This window comes from Silene latifolia, chromosome 4, assembly GCF_048544455.1.
Source record: "Silene latifolia isolate original U9 population chromosome 4, ASM4854445v1, whole genome shotgun sequence".
Taxonomy (NCBI): domain Eukaryota; kingdom Viridiplantae; phylum Streptophyta; class Magnoliopsida; order Caryophyllales; family Caryophyllaceae; genus Silene; species Silene latifolia.
The window spans coordinates 23,746,956-23,771,605 of record NC_133529.1 but is presented as its reverse complement, the minus strand read 5'-3'; the positions used below and the strand labels follow the sequence as shown (position 1 = coordinate 23,771,605).

The following is a 24,650-nucleotide window of genomic DNA, read 5'->3' as shown; positions in this document are numbered from 1 at the left end:
TGGGGACCTTTGTTCATCAATTCCGTGGCTCTTTTTGGTCGTGTTTAATTTGGGTGGGGATTTTCTCATATACCACCATCAACTATATCTGTAGTGCTAGGAGTACATTTAACAGTAACAAAGGAGCATGACTTATATTCATATATTCTTTGGTTATCTCCCAAGATAATTATTCATAGTTTTTGCATTCACTCAACGCAATACTCTTTGCACGATGGAATTAGACTAAGAGAGTATGGGTGAGTTGTGCCAAGCTCAAACTTGATATTAAGTACTGTAGAACGGTCAGTTGACAATTATTTAACCGAATCAGGGGAGTTGTACCAAATTAGTTAACATATCTTATTAGGTAGTAGCTTCAACGAAAAAGTTAAAATTGGTAGTTGTTTGGAAAATAATAATTATAATAGCTAGTAGTTTGAACGTTATTTCTTTCTTCAACCTCTAGAATAAACGATGGTATTTTACTCTTCTGTGATTGCTGTGGGCTGACGAAAGCCATAATGATATGCTTTGTTGCTCCTATAATATGTGTCGACAGAATAATGATGTCCCTTTGATTTGACGGCATTCATTTGGTAGTTTGCTTGCAAAGTTGGTTTAGAGCCGTCAATGATTCATAGACACTGATACTGCGTGAGGTTTGTTGGATTACTACAAATGTTAAACATAATAAAGAATAGACTCTCACAAATCAAATCTGTATTGCTCACAACTTTGCAACTGACTACTTCATTGAGTAGCATTGTTTGTTTTTCATCCACTCTCTATGTATGCTTTTCTTACCCTCTCACTCTTTGAGTATCAATTCTTTTGGTAAGGGTTACTATTAAAATCCTCCATATGTCAATGCTAACTAGATTATATTCCTTACCTGATGCAGGGAACCGAATTTTTTGACGGAAAGATGAAACGATATGTTGATTTTCCTATCACGGATATTTTGCAAATGATGGGTCGCGCTGGACGTCCACAATTTGACCAGCACGGGAAAGCTGTTATTCTAGTTCATGAACCAAAAAAGAGTTTTTACAAAAAGGTCAGTATTATTTTGTCCCTGTGGTGTCTTTCACCTCCTGGTGCCTTTCAATGATAAATATTATATTACTTGGCGAAAAAAAAGGGTCAGTACTATTTTATGTTTGGAAATTTTAGTTACTTCAGTCATTTTCAAAAATGGCTTAGAAACTTGTTCTCCTCTTGCAGTTCCTTTATGAACCGTTTCCCGTTGAGAGTAGTCTCAGAGAGCACTTGCATAACCACTTCAATGCCGAGATCATATCTGGTACAATTTGCCATAAGGCAGATGCCATCCACTACCTGACATGGACATACTTCTATCGAAGACTGGTATACTATCACTGTTTAACTATGATTCCCTCCATCCCTTTGATATTAATGCCTGTTCGACTTTGTTGGTCAAAAACTCCAAAAGACATTGACTTTGACCAATAATTTCCTGATAACAATAGTTGCAACTTTTTAATATGATTAGTATAATAATAGTTGACTTAATAAATAATACAGGACAAATTTTACATTATATCTCTACAAATATTTAGAGAAATTAATAGTCAACGTCCACATTGACCAAAGTCAGATGGGAACTTTAATTTGGGACAGAGGTAGTACTAAGCTTCATTTCATAGCGTTCCTCCCACTTTTCAAACTTATGCAACTTTCTAAAAGTGGGAGGAACCAAGTGAAGCGGAGGTTAGTATCACTTATCAGATAGAATATTTTTGGTGGTTTGACTCTTATCTTAAGATCTATTGGATTAAGACATGCTACCAATACTTCGTTTTTAGGTGTATCTTGTTCTAACATCCAACTGTATTTCTTTTAACAGATGTTTAATCCAGCTTACTATGGCTTAGAAGGTACAGATCCTGGAATCCTGAGCTCTTATCTATCAAGGTAACTAGACTTCCCTTTTGTAACTTCTGCTTGGAGGCTGAGTTTGTTAGTCTAATTAATCTTCATTTGGCAGGTTGGTGCAGAGTACATTTGAAGATTTGGAAGACAGTGGATGCATCAAAATGAATGATGATAATGTGGAACCCATGATGCTGGGGTCGATTGCATCTCAATACTATCTCAATTATTTGACTGTGTCAATGTTCGGCTCAAATCTTGGACCAAACCTTTCGCTTGAAGTAAGTGTCAGGTATAACGTGCACTATTTTTTAGAGGCTCGCAATCTCTTACAGTAAACGTTTCTTCCTCAGGTTCTCCTGCATGTGCTTTCTGCTGCTTCTGAATATGATGAGCTACCAGTACGGCATAATGAGGTAACAATTAACATGTGATTTTACTAAAGCAAAAGACTCTTCCGCTCAGAATATTATTAAGCTTTCCTTATTAATGTAAGTCAATCACTAACATGCTGAAGCATGAACTGAAGGGGGTCCATTTTTTTTTTCATCATATTTGCTCTTCAATATTTAACCTCTGAAGATTAATTGTAGTGGGGTGCCAACATTCATAAGTCAACAGCCCTTCAATTGACTAACAGCTCTTTCTCTGTCTTTACAGGAAAACCACAATGCAATCTTAGCCAAGTCGGTCCCATACAAGGTGGACAATGACCGACTTGATGATCCACATGTTAAAACAAATTTACTCTTCCAGGCAAGTGTTCTTCAGCATCAAGCTCTCTTAGATGAAAATATGACGTTGCTTTCTCTGCATAGTTGTTTTCATTTCTGAAAATTATTATATTTCGAATTCAGGCGCACTTTTCTCAAGTAGAGATGCCAGTCAGTGACTATGTAACAGACCTTAAGTCTGTTTTGGATCAGAGTATACGTATAATCCAGGCTATGATAGATATATGTGCAAATAGTGGATGGCTTTCAAGCACGCTCACTTGTATGCATCTTATGCAGATGGTCATGCAGGTATTTTACTTTTGTCTCTTATAATCTTATCTCTTTCTTTACTCCACCTATGCACATACTTGAACTTGGTTACTCAATCTACTATGTGAGCTATACTAAGTTATGCTCCCGGTATTGTTGTGCTATCCTTCTGCACCACCTTCCGCAGTCAAAACCAGGCTTTTTTTTGCCTTCTTGGCTTGTAAAGTTAAGGTTGCATCTACATGTTCATGGTTCAGTCAAAGACACGTGTATTGGGTTCTACTCCCCTCCCTTATCATAGTGGCTTGATCGGCGAATGTTGACTTGGCCTTAAATAGATCCGATGCAGAAGAGACTTGCTAAGTCCAACTACCTAAATAACGGTGCTTGTTTGCTACAGAGAGATTTGGATTTATTACGCCTCTTCCACACTCCCTCTCTTTTGGTTAATGTAAGCGGGAGGTTATCTAGTGACCTGACTTTAATTAGATTGGTTTGTCATTTTCCGATAGTCTCTTGTGAGAAATCATATTCAGGTTACCTGTTATGTTGGAGGAATCACATGTGAAGCCCATTTAGGGAGTGTTTTGTACGACTTATTCTGCTTTATTTCGCTGCATTTTACTTGTTATGCTGTAACTACTAGGCATAGACTAGTTCTACAGAACAAGGCTGCACCGCGTCTATTTTGTGCGGGGCATCCATAGGCATGGGTTGTGTACTCAATAGTAGAGTTATTTATGGTTTAATAGAAGCCGTCCAGTATCCTGAGATCTTGATTTTTTAGCGGAGTCAACCAAGTTTTGACCTTTAACCTTTGTTTTGACTTCTACAAGTTCAGGGACCTAAATCAAATATCAAAGTTGAGTCATTCTGCCCACCCCGGTTATGTTTTCTAGTATCAACTCATCCGCCTAGTAGTTCATGTGAAGAAAATACAGTGAAAGTCTATCTTTGCCTAGATTGTTAACCTATTTACGGAGTACCATTCCCTCTTCTTGTCTTCAAGAGATCTTTCAGTACTTTCTGTCATACATAATGAAACAGAAGTGATATTTAGTCATTTGATTAATATCTCCTCTTGAGCTCACAGATGTATGCTGTATATCTGCTGTGTTAACAGGGTCTATGGTTTGACAAGAATGCATCATTAAGAATGTTGCCTGCCTCAAGTGAAGATGTTATTGGCATGCTGGTGAAAGGAGGTATAGCAAATCTGCAGCAACTACTGGGTCTTTCGAAGGCACGTCTACAGAACTTACTTGGAAGCTTTCCAGCTTCAAACTTATATCAGGTGAAAGAAAAAAGCAAATCATTGTATTTATATTATCTATATATATGCATATAAGAGGTGCCCTAAGGTTTTAAAAAAATTCTTTTTAAATGTCACGTGGGTGCCCATGTATATTGTAAATTCCACTTGGCGACTTAGGCCTTGTTTGGATACCAAAATAGGAGGGAAAGGGAGGGAAGGGAAGGGGATGGAGAATGGAGGAGGTGATTTTCCTTCCAAATCTTTCCTTTGTTGGAGGGGAAATAATTTGGCTTAGAGGAGGGAAATGGAGGGATTCATTTTCTCTTCCCTCCAAATCCCTCCACCTCCATTTTGCTAACCAAACAACGGATTTCTCATCCCTCCCCTCCCTCTGGCCTCTCCCTCCAAATCCCTCCATCCAAACACACCCTTAATGGTTAAGAGTGTCCCATTTTAGTTTACCTCAACTGTAATGCTATCAAAATTCCATCTGAATCATTGATAATGTAATTTGTAGTGAAGTAGTTTTATAAGAGATTTAACCTTAGCCTTACATTGTGTGTAATTGTAATTGTTTTTTTTTTTTTTTTGCCCTTCAGTACCCAAAAGGGCAGGTGGTTGAGAACTTGAGATACCTTGTGGTCGTGCATCGTCTTAGAAGCTAATTATCATATTCTTTTTTTTTCCTTATGCACGAGTGTCATCAGTTTTTTTTTTATTTTTTTTTATAAGATATATAATATTAATTAATTTTCCATATTTCCAATGGAGCCAAAGACTCATTACTCTTTGGTTATGGATTATAATGGAATAAATCAAAATGGCTCACTAAAGTGGCTGCCCTTCTTTCTTTTGTGAAGTAGCGGTCCTTCAATGCAGTTCTCGACGCAATTTTCATCTTGGGTCATTTGGAAACAGCCTCTTTGTGTTGCTAACACAAGGGTAAGGCTGTGTACCCCCTAACCCGCAATTTGCGGGAGCCATTGAGGCACTGGGGTAATGTTGTTGTTGTTGTATATATAATATTAATTAAGGGGCACGGAGGGTGTGGCATCCATGTACAAAAGATATCATAGAAGTTTGCACCCATCTACAAAAGATACCGTCATATTTTGTGTACGTCGTTTGCTTTTCATTTGTTGATGTTCATCTAAATCTGAAGGGTTTGTTGGTGTAAAATGTTCTGAAGTACTTATTAGATGCTGGATATATGTGTGTAAAGAATGGAGAAATTTATGTTGAGACTGACATAGGGGTTTCTTTGTAGTTCTTATAGTCACCTAGAGGCCTATGCATAAAATGTAGAAAATTCTTTCACAACCCCTCTATTTGTCCATCTCAATTGTTCGTCATTTCATTGTTTGAGCTCATGATACCCACTTTTACACTTGGTCATGTATCTTTAATTGTTATAAAGATATATGTAGCTGAAAATATGAAATTGTGCTGTTGAGGAATTTTATCCTTTATTATTGCCTATCCTTTTTTTGTTGTAACTATCAGCGGCAACTTGGGGGCAACTTGCTATGTTCTCTCTTAAACTTTGAACTGCCCCTTAGTCATTTGATTTCTGTTCTTCAGGAGATACTGAAATTTCCTCGTATACAAATGAAAGTGAGGCTCCAGCGGAACAAAGAAGGCAATGGGAGTCGCTATTCTCTTAATATTCGGCTGGAGAATGTACACAAGCGGAAGACATCAAGAGCATTCGCTCCTCGTTTCCCCAAGGTATTCGTGAAGTTTTAACTATTTTCCTTCAGAAAAACTTAATACTGAGTTTGAGGCAGCAAATTTGTGTATTGAATAGCTCTGGTTACAAAATGCACTTACACGGGAAAAACTTTGGACCTAATTATGAGTTAAAACCGTGGAACTAATCAAATATACGCTCACAGGTTAAAGAGGAAGCCTGGTGGCTGGTTCTTGGTGACAGTATGTCATCTGAACTGTTTGCATTGAAGAGAGTTTCATTTAGTGACCATCTGGTGACACACATGAATTTGCCGTCAACTGCAGCTGCTAACCAGGTGCTGATTCTCTTTTGTTTTGTGTTTGCATTTCTGCACTTTGGTTCTTGATTATTATCACTGTTTTTCCATTTCTTTAATAATATGAAATAAAAGCTCATAACTGTTTCTTGGCTAATCCTGAATGCATGCTGTCACATATTGCGAACAAAAGTGAACTTGGGTAAATTCTCACTGCATTAGCAGTTGTAGGAGTATCATGAAACTCCAAAGCGAGTTCCTTATCTTGTGGTGAGTTGTCCTTTGTGATATTTGTGAAGGCGCGGGCTGTGAGTTGAGGAGTCAACGGGGCAGTTTTATTTTGAGGTACTTATAGTAGTATGCAGTTTAAAACACAAGGGCTCATATCTAAGAGGCGAGTAGAAAGTAGGATTAGAAGCAAAATGAACAAGAGGAAAAGAGCCTAAAATGAAGAAGTCGGGGCAACATTGCTTCATCCTACCTCGCATTGAACGCGTTTTCGATATCCTGATTTAGAGGAATACGGGCAAGTTTGAGAGCCCATAAGGGTTTAACAAATTGTGATTGCTCTTGTCGCAAGGGGCAGTAAACCAGTAACCGATGACAAGCTACTGCCTCAGAGAAAGCAGTGTTGTATTCATTATTGTCAAATTAATTTTGTATTTTGGGTCTTCTTTTTGGAGCATAGAGGTGGTACAGTGGTGGAATTTTCGACATTACTAGCACCTGGTGTTTTACTTATTTTTATTCTGTGGCTCAATTTGCAGGGGTTAAAACTCATCTTGGTATCCGATTGTTATGTTGGCTATGAACTGGAGCAGTCACTTGATCATCTGTTGGAACCAGGTTACTAGACACTAGCACTCCAAGTCCAAGCAGCTTCAGTTGCTTAATATGCGAAAATGAAAGACGCAAAAACATGATCTTGTCGGTGTGTTACGCAGTGATGCAGAACCCTCAAGTCTGAACGCCGCAAAAAGTTTAATGAATTTATACGTGTACATAAGGGATAACTTTATAAATATAAACTTTTAATTTATGAATATCTGCATTTTATTATATTCTATATTACAGCTGTACCAAAATATCAGGATTCAGGAGCAAGGTTTGAATGCTAAAGGCGTACTCTATAGTCTAGCCTTTCTTAACATGGTTTGATTTTTTTTTTTTTTTTTAATAATGTGAACGGAGTAGTGTTCACCGTCGACTACAATAATCCGCCATAGCGGTACTCTCACGAAGTGGTCAAGGGAATGCTATTGAGTAAATAATTAATGGTTGTGATCCATTGGGACATTTGAGTTCATCTTTGTTTATGTCTTTGTTTCAGCTAATTTCCTGTATGTTTTTACAATAAATCATTAATTTCAAAACCCCGTAAGAGAAATTTTATTCTGTAGTGGCTGAACGTTGAAGCATATGCATCTCATAGCTTCTTTGCGGTTATTTCGTAGTGGGAGACGATTTAGAGTTTTATCTGCGGTTATTTTTAGTACTAGTTTTGCACTTCATAAAAAGAGTGTCTATCTCTTGATAGAATGATTGCAGCCCTTGCGATTGGGACTGCACGAATTTTTTGGTTCATTAATGTGAAGTAGACTCGTTATTCGATCCTATTCCCTCTGAAACATCCCCTCGATCTCTTCGCCAAGGCCGTCTACCATGTCGCCATTTCTCCCGAGTTCAATTAATTTGTGATTATCGTGGTGATATTGATCTAGATTTAATGGCAAGGTTAAGAAGCAAAGGAGACGTCCCATGACTCCCCATTCCCTCACTATCCACACTCGGTGTTTCACACTACTTTTATTCACTGCTTTCTATCTGCTGCCCAGGAATGACAACGCCCACGGACCGTCTCATGACGCCGATGTTGTATCAGTCGCTACGTCCATCTTGTTTCTATTTCTCAACATAAACGATGCTTATCTTCTATAGGTATATCATCGTTCTAATCTCTTTTACATTTCCTCTATTTCATTTTTTAATTCTAACATTAGGAATGCTATTCCATTTCTTCCAACAATAGGAATTGTGATTATCAATTTGATGACTCATTTTCTGCTGCTAAACAACCTATACAATAAAGCTTTGTTTTCTACAACTACTAAAGTTCCATAGACTCTGTTTTTTCCTCTTTTTCGTTGGTAAATATTTATCGGAACATGGAGTGTAAATCAAACTCATATTTGAATTGAAATTGAGATACTTTGATGCAAGTTTTTCCTTTCAGAATCAATAGATTCATATCTAAAGAGGTTGATAAAAGTTCTTTCAAAATGGACTATTTTGACCCTTTGTTAAACCTTATCTTTAATACTATCCTCCTAAATCCGTAAAAAAAAATGATATTATCCTACTAAATTGGTAATGTAAACTTTGATACTATTATAAATTAGTAATTATCCATATCCAAATACATTAAACCTTATCTTTTTATCTAGTCATTCTTGTTTACCTCAGCTCAACTTCTAAATTTAAGTATTTCTTAAGAAAAAATAGTATCTATACAATTATTATACAAGTGATACAATTCCAATTATATATGAATATCAATATGGAGGATATGGATATGTCGCTGAAATGTACTCTAGATAAACATGAATCATCTATTTTAATTCAAATACATTATCTGAAAACCTGTTTTTAATCCAAACACATTATCCAATTGATATCGCAACAAACTCCGAAACATCTATAAATACAAGTAATTGAACGTAAGGTTTTCTCAGAAATTTCAAAACTAAAAATATGGCTGCTACTTTATCACACAAAACTTGCACCTTGACCATTCTTTTAGCATTCTTTGTTTATATAGCATTAGCTACTCAAGTTACGCATGATGGTCGTTCGATTCTTATAAATGGAGAGCGAAAAATTATATTATCGGGTTCTATTCATTATCCTCGTAGTACCCCTGAGGTACACTTATATGTTGTACCGAGTATAAATTAGTTCGTTATACATTTATACTGTTATATACTTAGATTTTGAATTCTAACTCTGTTACTAATATAATGCAAAATATAAAAAACCTTATATTGTTCGCATTTTATTAAGATGTTTGAGTAGGTAATTATAATTTAATTTGACGAATATTATAGAATTATTTATTTATTTAGATGTGGCCGGATTTGATAAGGAAAGCTAAAGAAGGAGGGCTTGATGCAATTGAAACATACGTATTTTGGAACGCACATGAGCCAAAACGTAGGCAATATGATTTTAATGGAAACAATGATTTAATAAGATTCATCAAGACTGTCCAAGATGCTGGACTCTATGCCATTCTTCGAATCGGCCCGTACACTTGTGCCGAGTGGAATTACGGGTAATTTTTCGTACTCAAGGTGAAATAACTTTTGATGATTTATATTTTCGTAATAAATATTATTTTTGTTTTGGTTTGTGTAGAGGTTTTCCGGTGTGGTTGCATAACTTGCCTGGCATTGAGCTCCGGACCGATAATAAAGTTTTTAAGGTGACAATATTATCGTTTTAAATTGCTTATAAATTACTTATTTACTTTTACTAAAAATTTTCCTATGCTAAAATTTGCAATAATTTTATGTAGGATGAAATGCAAAATTTTACAACTTTAATAGTTGACATGATTAAAGAGGAGAATTTATTTGCTTCTCAAGGTGGCCCAATCATTCTAGCACAGGTGCGCTCATTTAAACCCAAAAAAAAAAAATCAAATGAGTAAAATGATTATTTGTTGATTCATAATTAATTAACGGGGTTTATTTTTTGTATTTATAGATTGAGAATGAATATGGAAACGTTATGTCACCTTACGGCGATGCTGGTAAAGCGTATATAAACTGGTGCGCAAAGATGGCCGTAGCACAAAATATTGGTGTCCCATGGATTATGTGCCAACAAAGTGATGCACCTCAGCCAATGGTAATATTAAAATTCGATGATTAGTTTGCATTTGATTTCGATAATATTAAATCTAAGTTAACTGACGTTTGCATTTGATTTGTCGTTCTTAATGTGTATCAGATAAATACATGCAATGGATGGTACTGTCATGACTTTACGCCAAATAATCCGAACAGCCCTAAGATGTGGACCGAAAATTGGACCGGCTGGTTAGTTTAGTATTGATTACTCAATAATGATTATGATTATTTTCTGTTGAGATACGATGTTTTGATAATGATCCTCTTGAGTACCGGATCCATAAACTCAACAGTTTCTTATGAATTTTTACTATAGGTTCACAAATTGGGGTGGTAAACTTCCACATAGAACTGCTGAGGATGTGGCCTATGCCGTTGCACGGTTCTTCCAAACCGGAGGCACCCTGCAAAACTACTACATGGTACAAATATTGACAATAATTCAATATAGATTATAAATTTTGTATTTTTTTTTTGCAACATAAATTTGACTAACATGGTAAGTATTATGTAATTAGTATCATGGTGGAACCAATTTTGGACGAACCTCGGGCGGTCCATATATCGCCACAAGCTATGATTATGATGCGCCTCTTGACGAATATGGTAATAAGCAAACTCAAAACTCATGTCTCTTATTACAAAATGGTTGAACAAATTAAATAAATTTGGTTTATAATATTTGTTGTTTTGATTTTGATTGATTAGGCAATTTGAATCAACCGAAATGGGGACATTTAGAGCAGCTTCATTCAGTGTTACACTCGATGGAGAAAGTTCTAACTTATGGAGATATTGTAACAATCGCGATGAACAATTTGGTTAATGTAAGCATACTTTTATTTCCTACCGACTCCTTTCACTCAAATCCGCTACATTTTTCAAATTTACTCGCGTCTAATATCAACTTGTTCTCCAATCTTGTTTAATTTGTTTAGGTGACGAAGTACTCGTACAATAACAGCTCGAGTTGTTTTATCAGCAATGATAATACTACAAATGATGCAACAATATTACTAGGAGGACAGAAGTACACTATACCTGCTTGGTCTGTCAGTATTTTACAAGATTGCCAAAAAGAAGTATATAACACTGCTAAGGTAACACTTCTTTTTTTTTTGAACTGTTTCTTAGAAAAAACCGTCTCACGTTAAAATAATTTGAAAAGTTGGTAAACTTGTGGTGATGGTAATTAGGTGAATACACAAACTTCAATGATGGTAACAAAACCCAATGAAGCAGAAGAAGAACCGAGGTCTCTTGCATGGAGTTGGAGACGCGAACAAATTTCCAAGAATGTCGTTCAAGGTAGAGGTTCTTTTGCAGCTCATGGTCTCATTGAGCAAAAGGCCGCTACTAACGACACTAGTGACTATCTTTGGTACATGACTAGGTAAATACCTCAACTCCGACTACTGTCTTGGTTATGTGACTTATGTCAAGGGTTCGAAAACATGAATTTTCTGGTTTACAGACAAACGTGGTTGAGAATGGTTAACCGGTTTAATTTTTAGTGGGTCGTCCCACCATGACTAATGTTTATGTATGTGTTGTGTATTCTTAGGGTCAATCTCGACAAGAACGACATTATTTGGAGTGATGACATGAGGATTCGAGTCAATTCCAGTGGCCATGTTCTTCACATATATGTTAATGGCCAAGATCTTGGTAAGTCATTTTAACAAAAAAAATGTGACCATTTGTTGCAAACTGTTATAGCTTCGAAAATTGGTCTAGTTACATTTCGTCTTAGATTGGTCACATTTACCTGGTTTTCGGCTTGTGACGAAATGTGACTTGTCTTTTGCACTTGTTGAATTTTTAACTTGATTTTGTATTATCACTTTTAGCATATCCAAGAACCGAAAATCTAATTTTTATTAACTGTGTTATTATTATAATTATTATTCAGGATATGAATATGCAAATGATTATCCAGGATATGACTATGGCAAAGATGATTCATACGGTATCAATTCCTTTGAGAAGAAGATCAAACTGAAGGCAGGCAAGAATGTAATTGCCCTTCTAAGCGCCACAGTCGGGCTTAAGGTACAAAAACCCGAGTTAAATTTCCATATTTTAACTAATCAAACAATTTCATCATTTTGTATTATTGTTATAATTAATTGACATAGTGTATGTACATGTTTGTGTGTAGAACTATGGTGCATATTTCGACATGGTTCCCACAGGTATAACTGGTCCGGTAGAGTTGCTTGGTGTACGAGGTGATGAAACGGTGATCAAGAACTTGACTCTTCATACATGGTCTTACTTAACTGGTTTACAAGGCCTTGATCGCGATATGTTATTCAGTGAACGATCTGTCCATGCCACAAGATGGAGGTCGAGTGGTGACTTCCGTATCAACACTACCTTGACATGGTATAAGGTACGACATTATCTAACCATTCCAACCTCATTGCTACAGATGCGAGAATCTTATGTTGTCATTTGTGTTCTTAGACGACATTCAAGGCGCCAATAGGGACAGACCCGGTGGTAGTGGACTTAACCGGGATGGGCAAGGGAGCAGCTTGGGTGAATGGGCAGAGCATAGGGAGGTACTGGCCTGCTTTTGTAGCCGGTGAGGATGGCTGCAGCCTTGACGCTTGTGACTACCGTGGCCAATACGACAACAATAAATGTGTCACCAACTGTGGCAAACCCACACAAACATTGTAAGAACACTTACGCGTAATTGTCTTATACAAGTTTCAATGGTTTACTTCTAATATTATGTTGTTTGTGAGAATGTAGGTACCATGTGCCCCGGTCTTTCCTGAAAGACGATGTGAACACGCTTGTTCTATTTGAAGAATTCGGGGGAAACCCATCACAGGTGAACTTCCGAACAGTGACAATAGGAGGAGCGTGTGCAAAGGTATATGAAGGGAACTCACTAAACCTAAGTTGCAATGGGAAGCCGATTAGTGAGGTTAAGTTTGCGAGCTATGGTGATCCTCAAGGTGTTTGTGACTCTTTCGGAAAAGGGTCATGTGAGGGAACTAATGATGCTCATGCCATCCTTACCAAGGTAATTTTCAGTAATTTTCTGTATTTTTGAAATTTGATTAACTTAATCATCGTTTTTTCAAGGTTTATTCACGGGTTTTGATCGGATTTGGCAGGCTTGTGTTGGCAAGGAAACGTGTTCAGTGGACGTTACTGAAGCCGTGTTTGGTGATGCTTCTAACTGCTCGGATAAAGCTAAGAGACTTGCAGTAGAAATTGTTTGTTGATTGAAGTTGTGCATAACCAAAATGCCAGGAGTTTAGTTTCCTTTAGGTTTTAGTTTTGTATATCTACTTAAATTAGCAATAATTCGCCGAAAGTAATTGGCTTACCTCCAAATATTCAGATGGAAATCTATATAGAGTACCTAATATTTTCACTAATGTTTTCGATTATATGAATAAAATGCTCCGAAAGGAAATGTGATTATTTGATCATTTGCCCCGTCATATTTTGGGTAAAAACCTCAAAAAACCGAATTAGAAATTTTGTTTGGATGGGACGGAGTATAATTTACGTGGTAAGTAAACCATCGGGGACAGTAAACGCCTAAACGGTCCAAATGAAAAACATTCCTGAAAGATCTAGCACACTGACATAATGACATAGTACAGACCTACAGATACACAATAGTTCAATCTGCTACATACATGAGCATTAATTTATAAGCTAAATTTAGATATACATAGAACAAATAGTGATAAAAATTCGGCCGAAGATAAATAGGGAACAGATAACATCCCTTAAAGCTAGCCATCAGTCTGCAACTACCATCCCAGGATTCTTAATATGTGAAGTGGAACGGTGGGAAGGAGACGAAAATGGCAGATTAGAGCTAATAGTAGTCAACTCTTGACTTCAGATGCATGCGATGGCTGAGATCACGAGCGCACTGAGAACTGACCATAGGCTGATGCTCCAGATTCGGTTCCCATGGTTGTCCATGCTTGATGCGGTGGGAGCCATCCCCATTCCTCCTCCAAGGACCCCGGTGCTGGTTTGATTGCCGGTAGAGTAAGGGGATGTTGTGGTTGGATTAGTGCTTGTCCCTGTGCCGGTGCTAGATGTTGGGGCGCCAGTGCTAGTGCCAGGTGTAGAGGTACCTGTGCCAGATACTGGAGTTATGGGCATGATGCCGCCTCCACCGCCAGATACAGGAGTAGTTGTAGGGGATGTTGTTGGCACAGTTGTGCCGGGAGTAGTTGTACCATTACTGGTAAGGCTGTTTCAAAGAAATAAAATAGTTAGCCGTGTTGTTCTTAAACCAAATTAGCATGTAATTATCCCGATTTATGTAATTATCTCTTCATTCCGTTTAATTCTTTATACTCCGTACTTTCATATTTCACTTTTGTTTCATTACTTTGCCTCACTTGAAAAGTTGAAACTAAACATGTGAAAGCATGTACTACTTTCCGCATTATTTTATAATTCAAGAACATGATATGATAATGCATTACTCCGCAGTTCATAGACTATACATCTCATCTGAGGTAGTATCTCTTATTATTTATTTTCTGAGTTTTATTTTAAAGTTTTTGAGCACATTTACTAAAACATTACACTAAAAAAATATAATATTGCTCAAAAACTATATTTATAAATGTTAATATGCTCAGAGAAAATGTGTATATGCTCAAAAACTATATTTATAAATGTTAATATGCTCAGAGAAAATGTGTATATGCTCAAAAACTACAAGGTATGAGGTACTACCTCAGATGCGTAATCCTTTTTCTCATTACTCGGTACTTAATTAGGAAACGCTTAAGACGGTCCATTACGATAGGGACACATATATAACAGAGCAACTTTAACTCCCCTTTTGACTAAGTGAAGGCCACTTCAATCAATAGCCTTAAGAAAAGATTGCTGACATATGAGTCAAAAAGACAATCATACAACTCTACAGGTATACGATATGAGGCTATTTGACAAAACTAAGTGATTCTTTTTGCTGCAGGAAAAAAGTTGCAACTTTAGGGAAGGTCTCTTATCATTCAAAAGTTGTCTCTTTTACTTAGCCTCTAAGTACCAACAATAATATCCTATAAACTTTTCCTACAAATATCTAATACTTGTAAACGTGTTTTTCCGAGGTACTAAGTTATCTACCTCTTGGGAAGGTGGGGTAAGGCGATCCTTGAGAGGTCAAGAACGAGGATTCAAGCTCTAGTCATGGTATTAAACATATATCTCGGAGTAAAAAAACAGCTTTTTGGTGTGCAACGAACGGTTTAAACGTAGTTGAAAATTGGCAAATACTTGTCGGAAACATTAATTCAAGTATTCAGTATAAATATTTGACGGAAACCATTTATATTGTGCATCACCACAAAAGAAATCAAGTACTCTGTATAAATGTATAAATATAAGCAGATGCTACTGAATTTTTGTGTCGAGGACATACCCAGAGCCAGAGGTAGCAGAGAATGAGCAGCCTCCACCACCTGTAAAATTTTAACAAAAGGGAAAACAGGAATCAAAATCAGCACCGCTATCGCAGTCATTTCCTCCTAATACAGTATTAAGTTCCCTATAAGACTCGAATGTTACCATTAGTTAAAAACATACCAGCAGTTCAGTACTGATAAAAGATCAGCAACTACGTCAACAACATTACCCTAGTGCTCAATGACTCCAACAAATTGCGGGATAAGGGGGACAGTCAGATGTATTACTCCAATCATCACCTAAAAAACAATAATGAATTAAAAATGTAAAGGAGTAGCATACTGGGATCAGAATTAGTGAGTTGAGCAGATCCTTCGAAATCACAGGTGGCGCCTTTCGCAGAATTTTTAGAGTAATAGCTGTTAGCAGCAAAAGAGCAGTGACCTTGAAGTCCATTAGAGTTGGCACACTGTCCATTTGGTCCAATTGGACTACAATCAACTCCTTGTCCACATGCATAGTCTATTACTTTCTGGTATGCTGTACTTTGCAGTCCTGCCTTGCACACACAAAATGATGCACCTGCATATACATTAACAAATAATATAAGCCATTTTTATAGGGTGGTCATAACGTCACTCGGTTATTTACTGTCATTCAAAAAACCCTAGAAAAGGGGGAATAAATAAATAGCCAAAGGTTAAATTATTTGTGTCACTCGCTTTGTGAGAGTATTAATTAATCGGTTTATCTATAACTCAAATATAAAGCCACCCTAAATTGATATTTTTTTTTTAGAAACTTTGGAAAAAATGTAAATAATCAATTAGCCTGAGAGGTCCGAGGCTGAGAGAGTACTCAAACGGAAATACAAGGATAGACTAATCAGAATAAATCAAAATGAAGCATCAAATTTTAAATTCCTTATTTGAGACATCTTAAACTTAAGACGGCTCCCTTTTACGCTCGTTAAGATGACGTTGTTATTACTTGTAAGTATAAATCGATCTTAACTAGTCTAAAAGCAGGAGCAACGGGAAAATATATGAGAACTTTTACAAAGATATACGGGGATATACCCAACTTCTATAAAGTACCAATATAATCCCATCCATGCACCATGTTTCATTACTATAATTCTCATTTTGTAATGTGTCACAAGCTTGTGACGGACAAATGTGACTCTTTATAAAATGTATTTTACGAGTGATTACTTTTTATTATAAAAGGGTCACATTTACGGATTACGGACTACTTCGTATTTCATAATAGAATTTCCTCACCTAAAAAACATGTACAACGATTATGCCGTATTTTTACCGACACATATATACACAATGGACAATATGTAGCTGAGGGGGCTAGTATATATGGACGGTCGATAAAAAAAGTTAAAATTTCAGTTAACTCATTTTATTACTAATATAAATAAATTACTCCCCTATAGTTTTTCATATAATTTTCATTTCCATCCAACTTTAAATCCTGGTTCCGACACACGATGACACCATAAATAGAGTACAAGACATGAAAACTAAGATCTTAAATGCAAACATGAATAGTAAATATTAATAATAATAACAAAAAAAAAAGAGGAAAGTGGTAAAATACTTGAATGATGAACCATGATGGCTAAGATGAACAAGCTACCAACAAAATACATCGTCATATTTTCTTCCTTGTTTTGAGATAGCTAGCTAACGGTAAAAAAACAAGCTTGGTTGATGAAAAACGAGACAAAGGAAGTCAGGAAGTCGGTTGTAATCTTGGTGAGTAAGAGAGAGAATTTAGAGAGGAGAAATGGTGCAAGGTATTGTATGGGGGTAATAGGGTACATTTCAAGGTTTCTTTATAGTGTAGTCACTACATTTGGGACAATAATTAAATTAAATGTGATTACAAACTCTTTAAAAGTATCCCATACGTGGCAAGAGATCGAGGCTTCTTTTCTTAATGACGAGTGGACCTGTTCTTTTAGTTGATAGAAGCTAAACTGAATTAAATGAAATAATTGAACTGAAATAAGAGTTAATTTATAAATATATGAACTGAAATGAGTTGAAATTAAGCAGAAAAAACTGAGCTTCAATCTGTATAGGGATAGAGGATTCAAACTTTTAATTTATTGTCAATTATATCTCTTTCTTAATCACTAAGTTAAGACATTTTCGATATTTTTCTTGCAAATAGCTTTTCTTCTCTTAATGACGAGTGAATTTGTTTCCGTTATCTTTTTACATGGTGTGTACTAGAATCCCCATTTCTCAGACACTTACGTGATAGTCTACAGATTACAAGCACCGTATTAACCATTATTTTTATGAGGGAGTCAGACTCTTAACTCACAAAACATAGGCTTCGTTTGGTAAGGCATTTCAGTTACCTGATTTGGTCAAAGTAGCTTATTTTACCAAAATTTCAGGTACCTTAATTTTTTGTAAGCGTTTGGCCAGTAACTTATTTAACCAAATAAGCTACCTGAAATGAAATGCTATCTAGAGTAGCATTTGAGATTTCAGTACCTGACTTGGTTTGATTTTCCATTTTTATCCTTTAAATCTATATTGTTAAATAATTATCATATCCTTTTATGTCATTTCACCAAAATCAGTTACCTTTTCAGTTAGTTTGCCAAACATTTTTTTATATAATCAGTTACCTTATCAGTTCTTAATTTCCAGCTACCTTATCAGTTAATTTTTCAGGTTTCAGTTAGCTTTTCAGGTATCAGCTACATTTTCAGGTTTCAGTTACCTTTTCAGTTAGTTTTACCAAAGAGAGCCATAATCTTAACTAAATTGCTCTTATGAGGACTTGTATGGTTATAAGAACTCTGACTCGAACCTATAATTCTACAATTTTTAAAAAAACTTGATCGATTTTAATACTACAATTTTATTGATGGTTGTAGAATTTTATGATCAAATTCATTTTAAAATTTCTAGAGTAACATCAAAATAAAATATTACAATCCTGCTGTTTGGTTTCATATTTAAACATTTAATATCTTAAGCATTGAGAATTAAATTATACATTACTCAATACAATTAATACAAAACTAGTTTTAAACCCGTGCAAAATTGCACGGGTATATATTTGGGCCGGTATTAATATTTTTGGATGAATTTTTTTTTTTTTTTTGCATTTTTATTGTACTTATCTAGTTGGTCTAAATCGGCGATCTACATAATTAATGTTTAAACTTGTTACAAGTACGTGTTCACATGCAATGGTTTAAGAGGAAATAACAAATGATGTTTTTTTTTTAAAAATATATCGTACTATTTAGTTTTTATAAATTATGCATGTAATTTATTCGCATTATATGTAATTCAATCCCGTAATTAAATGTAATTCCTTCTCGTAATTATGTAATTTTATTATTATTTTTTTTTTTTAAAATTATGTAATTCATTTATTTGTAATTAGTTTCATTTATTCCGATTTGTAATTCATTCCGCTTATATGCCATTAATTTCATTTATTCGGAATGTATAAAATTATATCATAGTATTATTTCATAGTATTTGTTCTAAGACGGGATTTGTCGCATGTTTGTATAGCCGGAATTCTGAAGAAATAAATACATTGCACACTAATGGGTCCCACCATAACATGTATTTCCAAAATAAATAAATAAATAAATAACTGAATTAATGACGTGGCACGCCCTGGATTGAGTATTGTCTTCTGAATTAATAAAGATAAGATATTAAGGATTTATTGGCTCTTATAGCTCCTTATTTTATCATTCTCAAAAAATATATACAGTATAATTTTATATAATGAATTGTAAAACCCAAATTTCATGTAAGTGTACAAACATGACACGTTCAAATAATAATACTAAAATTACTCGTATTAGTAATCATTATTTTATGAAAAAATAATTGTTTTGACATTTATGTATTTGTTTTTTACCAAATGAAAAACTATAGAGTATTAATTAAGTTTGTAGAATTTTACGACCTACAATTCAATTTTATCCCCCTAATTAATTTAAAGGAGAATCTCGTTCCTAATAACATCAACTTGTACTGAGAAAGTGAGAAGTGAGAACTAGGGATGTCAGCGGGTCGGGTACAAGTGGGTACCGCCCCGCACCCGCCCCAGTTGGGGTGGGGATGGGTAGAGCTTTGGCGGGGGGTGGGGCGGGTGCAGGTACGAAAATTGTACCCGCCATGGGTAATGGGGTGGGGTGGATTTTGCATCTTACCCGCCAATCATTAAAAAATTAGTACGATTATGACAATTTTTTAAATCTTATTTAGTTATAATTAAGATATAATGTTAATAATAGTTATTTTATAAAGTTTTTTACTAACTTCTTTGTTGAAAAATTAAAATTATAAAGATAAATTCAAAAAAAATGGAAATTAACAGTGATTAAATCAATTTTTGCGAAAAAAATCATCGAATAAAATCATGGTGTAGCGGGTTAATGGGTACGCGGGGCGGGTACGGTTTTATATTTCTGCCCGTTGGGGCGGGGATTATTTTGAAAACTTGTACCCGCCACGGGTGGTGGGGCGGGCATGGGTACGAGTTTTTCTTGGTGGGTACGGGTACGGGGGAGCCTATATCCACCACCGCCCCGCCCCAATGACATCCCTAGTGAGAACTATGTCGACCAGCCCATTAATAACTTGATCGGAATGCACTAGGTTGATGGATTAAAAGTGTGTATGGATCATTGGGCCTTTCTAGCAGAATTGTATGGATAAGTCCTGCAATTTTATCATGCAGGACTGGATTCGTGTACTTCTTTCCATATCCAAATTACCAAAGTCTGCAACTCCACACCATGCCTACTACACGTGAAGAACTAAACCCAAACCTTAAACAGCAACTCTCCTATAGGACCGTCCTATAGCATAGGACGGACCCATTAAGAGAGAGCCCAAGTCTTAAATCAGTAAAAAAAAAATAAAAAAAAAATAAACACAAACTCTCCTATAGGACCGTCCTAGAAGAGACAAGCCCAATAAAAAGAGGTTATATGAAAACAAAACTTAAAGGTGCTGATTCTCGCAGTACACATTTTACTCATCTCAGTACACTATTGACAATTATACCCCTTACATTTCCCTCTCCCATTCTCTCTCTTATTTCTCTCTAATGTATTCTCTCTAATTTTCCTCTAATGTACTGCATTAATAAATTATTTGATAAAATCAAATAATTATATAATGTTTTGATAAATTATGTACTTCCTTGATAAATTACTTTTACAAACACATGTACCTATTCATAAGCATACTACGTACTACATTTAAAATAAAAAAATTCCAAATTGTACTACGCAACTTCGCAGGTGGCTAATCCTGCTACCTTTCTGTACTACTAACCACCAACAATAATTGGAACACCATCACATGCGGCCCCCGGCGTCGACTACCGACAAATGTCGCCGGCCAACCAAACCAGCACCATCACCACCGTCGCCAGATTTGTGTATCCCCACGAACCCGCCAACACTTTCCCTCCCACAACTCCGCAAGTGCCTCTCGTTCTTTTCGCAGGTTGTCGAACAAATTCCGGCGACCACCTGCGTCCTTCTCGCTTGCGGCGCCTGCCCTTATTGCCGGCGACATCCGACTACACTAATATTTCCACCATCCCACACCAATTAACAATAATCAATTTGAACATAAACCCTAATTAAAATAAGATACAAAACTAAACAAAGAATCAATTTAATTTGTATAATGAATTAAATATATGTTCTATATTCGAATAATCATTCATAATAATTGAATAATTTTGAAAGGGGTTAAAAGAAGTTAAAGATGTAACAAGAAAGAAAAAGGGGGAGAGAATTACATTTGATGATTTTCAGTGAAGGGTAGATAAATGGAAAGTTTGGTGCAAAAAGTACTGAAATGAGTAAAATGTGTACTGCGAAAATAAACTACGAACTTAAAAAGACCAAATAAGCAACCTTTTACTGCAAATCTGCAATCCACAATCCACCTCTTCACCCACGTACAATTCCAATCAACGCCGACTTTGCGCCGCCTCTGCAGCCCACGTCCTCACCATCCACCTATTCTGCCACCTCTACGATCTTCATCCTCATGAGCTTCGTTGGCGATTGTCATTTTCGTCCCCAATTCACCATGGTTGCGGTCATCGCCACTACTATCCCCTTTCTCTACTTCCACCCAACGAACGATTAAAACAAAAAATAAAGAATGTTGATAGCTGCCGTTACCAACGCCAACTACCTGGTATGAATTGATCTTAAAAACTCAGATTTTTAAATTAAATTTCAATACTACCTTAACTTATAGTTTTAACTTGAATACTTGTATTTTTATATTGAGAACTCTTTAATTGTTTTCAAGTGAAAATCCGTAAAGAACCTTGAACTTTAAGCTGAAGTTTTGCATTATTTCAAAATCTGCACACAAACCTTTTTATTTAACTAGTTTAAGATTTTACCTTGAAAATTTGAAATATATATTGAAAACTTCAGTTTTTAAGTTATTTATATTTAAATTGTATTTTATTTTTGTAAAATGTGGTTTTTAGTTTGATAACTATCGTTTTTAGCTTGACAACTTAGTGGTTAAATTAAAAATTATGGCTCTGAATGAATATTTTTGGGGGCCGTTACAAGTGCAAAGGTATGATCATTGGTGGCTTAAGGGTGGAAGCCGATAAGAAGGAGATGTGGTTGGGATTTGGAGGAGTTGTACCGTTACAGCAAGAGGAGTAATACAATTACAGTAAGGCATCGTTTGGTTGCCCATTGGAATACAACTCCATAGGAAAATAGAATTCATGGGAATTAAGTTCCCGCATGAAATTCCTAGGATTTTAACAAATCCGTTTGGTTACCTATATAGGAATTCAACTCCATGGGAGTTTGCGAATTCCTAGGGGCTGGTAATCCAACTCCTCCATTATGGAGGAGTTGGAAACTCCTTGGAATATTGAATTCCAACACTTTGCCAAAAAATTGGCAACCAAACAAGTCTTGATTTTGCAATTCATGGGATTTTCCAACTCCCATGATTTACAAGGGGCAACCAAACGAGCTCTAACTTTCAACTTGCATTCTATGGTTTTTAAGTTTTTTTGTTTTGGGCTTTGTCAAATGGGTTGGTCTTATTGTATAAGACGGTCCCATCTAACAATTACTGAAAAATAAAAGAAGTGTAAATAATTGGCAGTTAAACCATGGATAGAGCAGTTACAAGAAAGGAGTTAGACATAAATAAATTAACGGGGAAGTGGTGATTGACCCCCATAACTTTGTGCAATTGTGAAATTAACCCCCATAACTTTCAATTGGAGTGATTAAGCCCCATAACTTACATAATAAGTGAAATTAAACCCCTTTGTCAAAATCTCACGAGAAATTCAATTTATCATATCACAAAATTAAATATAGTTATGTTTTCTTATGAAAAATACAAAATAAAAGTTTAAATTATTAATAAAAAAAATAGCATATATATTAGATAAAAAAAATTAAAATATTTTACGAAAACAAACAATTTATTATATTTATATAAAGTACATTTTTCAAATTTTTTACCGTACAATTTATGAAAAAAAAAAATAATTGCAAAATATTTTGTTAGATACGAGTAGTTGTGTTAAAACCAGAAGTCGGAATAAAAGATTTTCATGACAAAAAATATAAAAATAATAATAAACGGGTACAAAAATATTCGAATATTTTTATTTTTCAACATTTAAAAATAATTTACATAAAACTGTTATTTTTTTAAACCTCGTACCGAATTACATACATATGTAAAAAAAATTGTTTGTTTTCATAAAATATTTTAACTTTTTTATCTAATATATTTTAAATTTTTTTATTAATGTTTTTTAATTTATTTTGTATTTTTCATAAAAAAAAAATAACTATATTTAATTTTGTGATATGATAAATTGAATTTCTCGTGAGATTTTGACAAAGGGTTTAATTTCACTTATTATGTAAGTTATGGGGCTTAATCACTCCAATTGAAAGTTATGGGGGTTAATTTCACAATTGCCTAAAGTTATGGGGGTCAATCACCACTTCCCCGATTATCTAATGAGTATAAGGTGAAGTTCGTTGTGTGCTACTGCAATTTCAATCAATCTATGATTTACAAAATTTATCATTAAAATAATATTAAATAGTCTTAGGTAAAATTTACTCGAAAATGTTAAACTTCAAAACAAGATATTTAAAACAAAAAACTCAGTAGTTAAAAACATCTTGTCAATTTATTTCTTTGATTATAACTTTCTATAATATGATGTTTACTACTCCCATACTTATTAGTTAAATCTTATGTTCAAAACTAGTATTTTTAATTACAAAACTTAAATTTCATTGTATGATGTTTCTATGTAAAGGCATGGGGTTTTCACCCTAAAACAAAATTTAGTTAAACTAATTATCATACATGTAAGCTAAGTTTAAAACTAGTATTTTTAACCACAAAACTTTCTTCATTACTAGTTTTAAACCCGTGCAAAAAATGCACGGGTCGTAATAACATGTGTTATTATTGATACATGATCATATAAATGAGTGTTATTAAATGTGCAATGCCGTAACATTATAAATAAGCCCATAATTCAAGATTTGACGTAGTATATATCTAATTAGTTGATAGTTGGCCGTTACTAATATAATTTGGGGCACTTAAGCTTTGCTATAATTATCGATTAGGTTCCCCAACAACAACTCCCCTCTAAGTTTAGAATTGTTAATGTTATCTGCAAATTAGATGATCAAACCGCCTTTACTCACTAATAAGTTTGTATTTACATCCGGTTTTACAATTACATTAGTGTAAAACTTCCTTACACAAGACTTACTCCGTATGTATATATATAAAACTTTTACCCAACTCATTTTCATATAACCCAATTTAAAGACCACATATATGATATATCCCTTGTATTGTTTTAAACTCTTTTTTTATTAGAGGCAAATTCAACCCATTTGCTTTCATTGAAACCTAATTTTATGTAATAACCCATCATATAAATTCCGCACAATGATGTTAAAGTTAACCCTAGCTCCTCCTTAGACTCTCTCATAGTTCAATAGTCTAATATCTCCCTGGCTCACTACCACCGTCACCTCCATCATCTCTCCAACTCCCTTCAAATATTAAATAAAAATGAAAAACCTTCCACTCTCAATTTCATCTTATACCCTCATTCTCACTTGGAGGCCTTTCTCTAATCCCTTCAAGTTCCGATT

The 24,650-nt window shown here is 35.1% G+C and overlaps 3 protein-coding genes across 4 annotated transcripts in view; 2 read left to right on the top strand and 1 right to left on the bottom strand.

Moving 5' to 3' along the window:
- Window positions 1-7,254, top strand: part of LOC141653267 (DExH-box ATP-dependent RNA helicase DExH14) — a 35,246-nt gene extending 27,992 nt beyond the window's left edge. Inside the window, exons 39-49 of the mRNA XM_074460981.1 lie at window positions 884-1,039; window positions 1,207-1,350; window positions 1,850-1,917; window positions 1,991-2,156; window positions 2,229-2,291; window positions 2,536-2,631; window positions 2,733-2,900; window positions 3,985-4,155; window positions 5,698-5,844; window positions 6,012-6,143; window positions 6,872-7,254. Of these exons, the coding sequence (XP_074317082.1) occupies window positions 884-1,039; window positions 1,207-1,350; window positions 1,850-1,917; window positions 1,991-2,156; window positions 2,229-2,291; window positions 2,536-2,631; window positions 2,733-2,900; window positions 3,985-4,155; window positions 5,698-5,844; window positions 6,012-6,143; window positions 6,872-6,958 (1,398 nt within the window). The 3' untranslated portion in view covers window positions 6,959-7,254. The remainder of the gene's footprint in view (window positions 1-883; window positions 1,040-1,206; window positions 1,351-1,849; window positions 1,918-1,990; window positions 2,157-2,228; window positions 2,292-2,535; window positions 2,632-2,732; window positions 2,901-3,984; window positions 4,156-5,697; window positions 5,845-6,011; window positions 6,144-6,871) is intronic.
- A 1,466-nt stretch (window positions 7,255-8,720) lies between these two features.
- On the top strand, window positions 8,721-13,483 carry LOC141653268 (beta-galactosidase 15-like). Of its 2 annotated transcripts, none has more exons than XM_074460983.1 (17): window positions 8,721-9,026; window positions 9,227-9,435; window positions 9,519-9,585; window positions 9,679-9,771; window positions 9,870-10,013; window positions 10,116-10,204; window positions 10,332-10,437; window positions 10,534-10,621; window positions 10,724-10,842; window positions 10,954-11,115; window positions 11,212-11,408; window positions 11,580-11,683; window positions 11,955-12,067; window positions 12,177-12,410; window positions 12,485-12,699; window positions 12,779-13,055; window positions 13,150-13,483. In XM_074460983.1, exons 1-17 carry the CDS (start codon window positions 8,856-8,858, stop codon window positions 13,258-13,260), a joined length of 2,499 nt encoding a protein of 832 aa, XP_074317084.1. In that variant the 5' UTR covers window positions 8,721-8,855; the 3' UTR covers window positions 13,261-13,483. The 2 variants fall into 2 exon arrangements, with proteins under 2 accessions (XP_074317084.1, XP_074317083.1); XM_074460982.1 differs by having other exon boundaries at window positions 11,928-12,067.
- Window positions 13,484-13,605: 122 nt separating this feature from the next.
- Window positions 13,606-17,285, bottom strand: LOC141653266 (uncharacterized). Its single transcript, XM_074460980.1, has 4 exons — window positions 17,039-17,285; window positions 15,770-16,009; window positions 15,444-15,483; window positions 13,606-14,255 (listed from the first exon to the last, which is right to left on the bottom strand). The coding sequence occupies exons 1-4, from the start codon at window positions 17,094-17,096 to the stop codon at window positions 13,892-13,894; spliced, it is 702 nt and encodes a 233-aa protein (XP_074317081.1). The 5' UTR covers window positions 17,097-17,285; the 3' UTR covers window positions 13,606-13,891.
- Window positions 17,286-24,650: the final 7,365 nt, after the last annotated feature.

What these genes read in the sequence shown, in the direction of transcription:
- LOC141653268 (XM_074460982.1), top strand. Translation starts at nt 8,856, where the DNA reads ATGGCTGCTACTTTATCACACAAAACTTGCACCTTGACCATTCTTTTA. An exon ending in CGATGAACAATTTGGTTAAT is followed by an intron (nt 10,843 to 10,953) that starts GTAAGCATACTT and finishes TAATTTGTTTAG; the next exon opens with GTGACGAAGTACTCGTACAA. An exon ending in TATCTTTGGTACATGACTAG is followed by an intron (nt 11,409 to 11,579) that starts GTAAATACCTCA and finishes GTGTATTCTTAG; the next exon opens with GGTCAATCTCGACAAGAACG.
- LOC141653266 (XM_074460980.1), bottom strand. Translation starts at nt 17,096, where the DNA reads ATGACGATGTATTTTGTTGGTAGCTTGTTCATCTTAGCCATCATGGTT. An exon ending in CATCATGGTTCATCATTCAA is followed by an intron (nt 16,010 to 17,038) that starts GTATTTTACCAC and finishes ATGTATATGCAG; the next exon opens with GTGCATCATTTTGTGTGTGC. An exon ending in ACTCACTAATTCTGATCCCA is followed by an intron (nt 15,484 to 15,769) that starts GTATGCTACTCC and finishes AAAATTTTACAG; the next exon opens with GTGGTGGAGGCTGCTCATTC.